General features: G+C 39.3%; 1 protein-coding gene across 1 annotated transcript; it reads left to right on the top strand.

Annotated features, from left to right (window-relative positions):
• The first annotated feature begins 418 nt into the window (after window positions 1–418).
• Window positions 419–2482, top strand: LOC127800444 (DELLA protein GAI-like). The gene has a single exon (XM_052335059.1). It carries the CDS (start codon window positions 592–594, stop codon window positions 2314–2316), a length of 1725 nt encoding a protein of 574 aa, XP_052191019.1. The 5' UTR covers window positions 419–591; the 3' UTR covers window positions 2317–2482.
• The last annotated feature ends 5709 nt before the right edge of the window (window positions 2483–8191 follow it).

Genomic DNA, 8191 nt, shown 5'->3' with positions numbered 1-8191 from the left:
TACATAACAGTACAAGTGGGGGATAAAAAATGACATTGGAAAGTGAGAAATGCAGCGGGAAGGGCGCGTGGAGAAGGGAGAGGAGGGTCCACGTAAGCAAATAGTGCGTGCAATTATTATATATAATAATAGTAGTATAATAATAATAATAAAGAAAGAAATTATAAGGGAGGGCAGTCGCACGGAGTTGGGCCACGCGCGAGGCGTATGGAATTGGTGGCACGCTTGGCAGCATTACGGTGCTGCCACGGCTCCTTTGATTCCCTTCTCTCGACTTGGCCCCATTTCCAAACCGCCAAAAAAGTTTCCATTTTTCCAAAAATATATCGCAATCAAAGTATTATTATTATTAATTATTAAAATAAAGCAATATATTTATTTAAATGGGTAATGTAATGATAAAAATTAATTAAAAAGGAAAAAGAGGAACATTATCATGGCGTCAGTTCTTCCTTATCTCCTCCTTCAGTTCCTCTCTTGGAGCTCGAGCACTTTGCGTTGCTAAAAACCAAGACGAGGTTGAGAGAGAGAGAGAGAGAGTTGGAGTTGGAGTTGGATTTGGGTTTGAATTTCATGTGAATTTGGGAAGCAATGAGGCGAGATCGCGGTCGGGAGAAGGGGGAGAGTTCTTCTATGGCGTCGACGGCGGCCGGGAAGGCCAAGATGTGGGCGGAGGAGCAGCCGCCAGACGCGGGGATGGACGAGCTGCTGGCGGTGCTGGGATACAAGGTGAAGTTGTCAGACATGGCGGATGTGGCCCAGAAGCTGGAGCAGCTGGAGATGGTCATGGGTACAGCGCCGGAGGAAGGGATTTCACAGCTCGGGTCCGAGACGGTTCACTACAACCCTTCGGATCTGTCCGGGTGGGTCCAGACCATGCTGTTCGAGCTCAACGCGCCGCCGATGCCCCATCCGGCAGTCGGGCTGGGTCCAGCCGATTCTGCCACTGTTACAGGTTCAAACAGCTTCGGTAATTCGCAGCCGGAGCCCCGGATTTACGAAGACAACTCGGAGTACGATTTGAGCGCGATTCCGGGCGATGCGGTGTGTAAGCAGAGGGAATTGTCGGGTTTAGATTCGGAAAATGGGTGCAAACGGATGAAAACGGCGGCGGCGGCGTTGGCGCCGCCGGAGATTGGCGGTACGGCTGCTGCTGCGCGGCCGGTGTTGGTGGTAGACTCGCAGGAGACTGGCGTGCGGCTGGTCCACTCGTTGATGGCCTGCGCGGAGGCCGTTCAGCAGGACAACCTTAAACTCGCCGAGGCCTTGGTGAAGCACGTGAGCTTGCTGGCGGTTTCTCAGGCCGGCGCTATGCGGAAAGTAGCCACCTACTTCGCCCATGCTTTGGCCCGCCGGATTTACAAGATTTATCCCCAAGATTCTCTCGAAACCTTCCACTCCGATTTCCTCCAGATGCACTTCTACGAGACCTGTCCATATCTCAAATTCGCACACTTCACCGCCAATCAGGCGATTCTCGAAGCTTTCGGCTCCGCCAGCCGAGTCCACGTCATCGATTTCAGCTTGAAGCAGGGGATGCAGTGGCCGGCGCTGATGCAAGCTTTGGCATTACGGCCCGGCGGGCCCCCGGCGTTTAGGCTCACCGGAATTGGGCCGCCGCAGCCGGACAACACGGATGCTTTGCAGCAGGTGGGTTGGAAGCTGGCCCAGTTGGCCGAAACAATCGGCGTCGAATTCGAATTTCGAGGGTTTGTGGCGAATAGCTTGGCGGATCTCAATCCGTCGATGCTCGACATCCGGCCGAGCGAGGTGGAAACGGTGGCCGTGAACTCGGTTTTCGAGCTCCACCCGTTGCTGGCCCGACCCGGAGCGATCGACAAGGTTTTGGCCTCCATAAAGGCCATGAGGCCCACGATCGTGACCGTGGTGGAGCAAGAAGCAAACCACAATGGGGCCGTGTTCCTGGACCGGTTCAACGAGGCTTTGCATTACTACTCGACGATGTTCGACTCGCTGGAGGTGTCCGGGTTGACTCAGCCCGACGATCAGGCCTTGTTGATGTCGGAGATGTACCTGGGTCGGCAGATCTGCAACGTGGTCGCCTACGAAGGGACGGACCGAGTCGAGCGGCACGAGTCCCTGGCTCAGTGGCACACTCGTATGAGTTCGGCTGGCTTCGACCCGGTTCACCTGGGGTCCAACGCGTTCAAGCAGGCGAGCATGCTACTGGCTGTCTTTGCCGGCGGCGACGGTTACAGGGTGGAGGAGAACGATGGCTGCCTGATGCTGGGGTGGCACACCCGGCCGCTCATCGCCACCTCAGCGTGGCGAGTGGCCACCAACTCCCGGTTGTAACGAGTCAACTCCAGCCAACTCGTTTCAACAAAATCTAATTTCTCCTTCTCACTTCCGCCCCTAGACTTCCCTTTTATTACTCATGGTCCCCCCCTTCTGTTTGAAAGCTTTGCTTGTTCATGTACTTCTTCTTCTCTTCTATTTAGTGTTTCCCCCCTTTATTTTCTTTTTTTTTTTAATTTAATTTTGAAGACTGGTCAATGGTCAATGGCCAATGCCAAAGTGTATGTGTATGCCCCCTTCAATAATGGGCTTTTCCCCACTTCACTAACTCACCCAAATTAAAAGATTTTTATAAAGAGATTGTGTATTAATAAAGCTAAAACATACTTTAATTGTGGTTTAACTATTAATCTTGAACCCTAAACCCAAGTAATTAGCTGAGCCCAATTTGGTATTTGACCCGATCCGATTCCTTGAATCCAATAACATCATAAGCCAAGAAGCAGCATGGAAGCACATGGATGATTGGGACAAGATAAGATGGAGAAAATGAATGGTGGGGATGGTGACAACTGATCATAACTGCATCATAAGCCAAAACATATTTGGTCATCCTTATCCCAAGCCTACAACCTCAATTAATAATCTTTGCTTGGATTATGGTTTGCTTGTGAAGACAACTAAGTGCTCTTGTTGACATGTGGGGCTAGCTAGGCATGCTATGTTATTTGTACTATGTTGCATATATAAATAGGGTTTGAAACGATAATAGAAAACGTTTCAAAAACGATTCCTATAAAATATTTTCGTGTAACATAGTATTTGTATTTGATGTATAAAAATATTGATATAGTGTTATTTTCATGTTTTTAAAATATTTTTTTTATTTTAAAATATTAAAAAATATCAAAAAAAATCTTTTGAGTCATTTTGGTAAATTCAAAAATATTTTTGGGACACATTTTTTATTTAAAAACGTATTCTTATTTAACGATCACATTAAAAATGAAAGTAATTTTGCATTTGTTGTCTCAATGATTGCATTAAAAATAAAAGCAATTTATATTTATTTTTACTTGATTGGATAATGGAAATTATGTTTATTTTTTATATTAAATAAAAAATATATATATATATTCGCATTCTTCGCATTTTCGCTTTTAACTTTGTTAAAAAATGTCATTCTCGGCTTTTGCCCAATTTAAGTATTCTACTTTGAAAATGTATATTTCTACACCCAAGTAGATTGAATGTTTCGATAGCTTTCCAATAGAAAATAGTGATATTATCCAAGAGATTATTTTTCTTATTAGATGTACAAGCTATCAAAGCATAGAAATGTATATTTCTAAAGTTAGTACAAGCTATCAAAGCATAGAAATGTTATTAGATTGTAAAGATGTGGATAACTAAAAAATAAAAAATTAGATGAAAATGAGAGAGATTTACGATAATTATACCTAGACTTAAAACTAGCCTAATATTTCAACTTAATAATTATTCCTAATGTTTCGAAAAATTGGGTCAAGGTATTAAATTGAAAATGAGAGAGATTTACGATTCAATGGTCAAATTATGATCAAATCGGTACGAATTTGTATGAAATAAAAAAAATAAATATAAATTCTAACACACTAATAATAACCCATTTTAATCCTTGTAAATGGGTTGGAAGTTCTCGACACAATTTATCCAAATTTTTAACATATAGATTCTAAAAGATTATCTTAGATATTAGAAGTAAATAACATCTTTGTATCAATTATTCAATAGTGCCAAATGAAGACACAATAATTGAAGATTGAATTTGGAATTGACAAAAACATAATGTCAGTTGTTAAAGAAGATGATTTTTATATTTGCTAGATAAAGTATTAGTGTAATAATTTTTAGGCTGAAAATAATTTAATCTTTTTCGTAAATTTGTTATTTTTATAAAATTCTTTTAATTTTGGCAATTAAGTTCAAATTGACTTAACTTGATACAATTCTATCCGACATGTAAAATTAATTTAACATATGATGATTTAGTATGTTATGTGTTATATAATAATAATATTTATTAAATACACATGTACACATAAGTGTATTCATGCTGATTTAGTATGATATGTGTCATATAATAACAATATTTGTTAAGCTCACATGTACATATAAGTTAAAAAAGAAAAAAAAATATAACTTGTTTCACATAATTTATTTATTTATTTATTTTTTACAAGTTATATTTTTTTTAACTTTTTTTATTTATGCATACATATGAGTCGCACAAATATTATTATTATATGACACCTGATATACTAAGTCAGCATGAACACTTCCTCTAAATCGATTTTACATATTAGATAAAATTACACCGTATTAAGGTAATTTAAATTTAATTGTCAAAATTTAAAAAATTTGATAAAATTACAAATACAAAAGAAAAAGATTAGATTATTTTCATAATTATCCTTAATTTTTAAAATTTTATGTAATAATGAAAGCAATTATATTATATAAGTAATATCTAAAAATGTTAACTTTATAATGAACAATTTTTTTTTTTTTTTGATAATAAGGGTTAAACTAATATCAAGAGCCTACGCGACAAGAGTTGTCTAGATGTGATTGCCTCAATGAGCTATCACTAGTAACATCATCAACCTATTTTATTTTTTAAAATTTACTTAATTATGATAGACAACTACTTAAAGGCTAATTTGAAGAATGACATTTTAACTTTAGTCTCTAATTCTCATTTCAAGGTAACGTAGATGGTTTGCTTATGTGTTCGGGAATTTAAAATATTACGAGATCGTGAATTTAATCTTGTTTTGATACGATATTGCGTAATCATTTCTATTTCTTCGAGAGACTAAGTCACTAAGTTTTAGCTTGCAGTGAACTTGTCTTTTCAACTAAGACTATAAAGCAAGTAACCTTTGAGTTTTAAAGTAAGATAATATAAATTAAAGATTATCTGTATAATAAGAACATCTTAAATTTCTCACCTTATAAAAAATAAGGTAAAAATCTCACTTAAGCCGACAGTCACTAGGCTACTATTTCTAAGCGTTGATGGGAGATAAGACTTTAGAAACTTTGAATTGTATTTATAAATCACAACTTTAACCCATTAAAATAAAGTTTAGAAAAGGGGAGGAAGCCCATCCAATGAAGGGAGAGGAAGGTCAAATCCAATTAGGGGTGATGTAACTCCTAAAGTTGAGGGGCTTACCGACATTGTGACTTTTGAAAAAACAAAAATTAATGGAACAAATAAGAAACAAAGGAATATAATATCCAAAGAGAGAAAGAAAGAAAAAAAAGGCCTCTTTCTTTGATAACAATGGAATTGCCAAAGTGGACAAAGCGATCATTCATTTCATACATGACATGTAGTTTGACATTAGTGTGGGTAGTGGATTGTATAATTATAGATTATCCATGTAGTTTCTTTCTTTCTTTCTTAATCCTAACCCACTTTGTTGTGGGTGTCAATCATGAGATTTTTTCAAGGTGGGCCTGTCAACGAGACAAGATTTTCCATCATTAATCTTGTTGGGTTTTTAATAAAATGAAAAAAAAAATGTCTTTTCATATGGAAGTGAGGCAGCTTGGCATTGTGATTTATTCATCAAATTACAAGTGAAGTGGTACAAGTTGTATTGATGGGCGAAAAGCAATATTGAAAATGGAAAATGTTAACTTGAATATTCATTTATATAGTATTTTTTGTGAGGTTGTTTAAGTAATTTTTAAATTTAAATTTGTTTGAATCGGTTATTTCTATTAAGGGGCGCTTGTTAATCAAGATATAAAATGGAAAAGTCAAGATATGAGATACATCATGAATTTCTATTTTTTTCAACATATTTGTTAAACTTATCTGACTATTATTGAAAAAATCATTAATGACCCCTTATCTTGATCTTTCAAGATATATTTATCTCCCCCCTAAAGATAAGCATATATTGATTTTTATAGATAAGAAAAGAATGACATTTGTGTCCTCTAGTGCATTTTAAAAAATTTAACAAACAACTTGATAAAAATCTTGGAATGCTTCCCAAATTTATCTTGACCATTCCATATATTGGTCCGAAAACTATTCCGGACTTATCTTGATACTCCTTTATTTTGCTCATTTTAACAAACGCTTCCTAAAAAAGAGGGTGGGGTTCGGTCTTTTAACGAGTTTTTGATAATCAAATCAATTATTATGTTCATGAATAACGTAATAGTGATGTAATATATGCATAATAAATGTTATATCTAAATTCTAGAATATTGTGTTCTTAATTATATTAGGTAGATTGAGGAGTTAGCATGGGTTAGGACGAGACTATTACAGTTGGATTTGATTCTCTAGATGGATTGGGTGAGCTAGCTATAGGCATAAGCTTGGGTCTAAGCCTACTTTGATGGTTGTTTGGATGGTCTTGGGTCAGGCTTTCGAGCTGGTTTAAGCCCTTCAGAACTCCTCAAACTTAGGCCTTAATCTAACTATGGGTTACTTTGACCCTTTTCATTTAGAGACTCGATAACTGTCTACATTCGGAATTGATCGATGGTGATTCGTTGGCCCGCATTGGTATGATGGATCTGAGAGGGAGAAGACAGGATACTTGGTTCAACCTCTTGACTTGTCGGCCCGTCCCTGCAAAGTACTCCGATGCCCAAGTCAGTGAACGAGTAAGTAAAATATGCAAGGTATTCGTCTGTGGAAAAGAACACATACCCCGGCTCTCAGAAGAGCTGGCTAATATATATATATATATGAGTACATGCCTTCCCGCATGCACTGTACGTATACAGATGATGGGATGGAATAGCCGATGTTGGCAGGGACGTCCATGCAGTAGCAAGGCCCGATGAGACCCTCATTAATGTGGATGTGATTCATCATTAATGAGGATGAGATCTGAGGTGAATGCGCAAAAACCCAGACACGGTTGTAATGATGTTGTAAAAAATGGGCCAGGATGGGATCGGCCAAATGGCCCGAGAAATTGAGCTTGAATAGTTCAGCTGGGGCGACCCCTAGCCTACTGACATACCGTGGCATACATCCATTCTGTTATGCGAGCTGATCGGTTGAGCCAACGAACTACAAGGATCACTGGGAGCTCGCTCGAAACGTAGCTAGGAGCTCGCCCGAATACCTTGATAAGTTAAAGGTATTACCGGGAGCTCGCTCAGTCCCTCTGTATGAGCCTAGGCTCCAACAACGTGTGATCTCGCTTTAATAAGCTCAGTTCGAGGTCTCCTGGATCTTAAGCGGTTGGGCCGGCCCACTGAATTAAGTCTAGCCCACACGGAGTAGAGTGGAAAATACCCATAACATTAAGCCCCCCATCTCGCAGTGCGATCTTCGAGCTGGGAGCTGACACGTACCAGCTACTCTAGCTGTTAATACATATTTTCAGTTTTCCGCCCAATCATTTCATATCACGCTGTTTCATGTAGCATGTCTTGTCTGCGGCGCATTTAATACGCACGTTTCTCGCAACCGCTCAATCATCATGTCCGTAGGCCCCATGCTTTTGCGCACAGCCATTGAATTTGGGGAAGCTCGTCGGTCTTTTTATCCAACGATGGGGTGCCCTGAATTATAAAAGGGAGAGGGGTTTACCTTCCTCTCTCTTTACCGCATTATTTCAAAAATTCCCCTTGCTCTTGCAACTTCCTTCCTCTTGACTCCAAGACTCCATTGCCGTCGGTCCTGAAGTTTTTTTGCCCTTGCTTCTCAACTGGTTCCCGTCCCTGACTTTTGCAGCGACTAACTCAAGAACAGTAAGTTCCTCGCGTTCCTTTAATCTATTGTGTCTCTGCTCCCGGATTTCCCATCGATTTCATCCCCATGTCCCGTCTTTTAGGGCTAGCTTTTATTTATTTTAGGAGGTTTAATGGGCTTAGGATAGCCTCCTGTTCTTTTAAGCCATACCTT

The sequence above is a fragment of the Diospyros lotus genome, chromosome 4, assembly GCF_014633365.1.
Source record: "Diospyros lotus cultivar Yz01 chromosome 4, ASM1463336v1, whole genome shotgun sequence".
NCBI classification, from domain to species: domain Eukaryota; kingdom Viridiplantae; phylum Streptophyta; class Magnoliopsida; order Ericales; family Ebenaceae; genus Diospyros; species Diospyros lotus.
The sequence above is the reverse complement of the archived record's forward strand: the minus strand, read 5'-3'. Positions and strand labels throughout refer to the sequence as shown.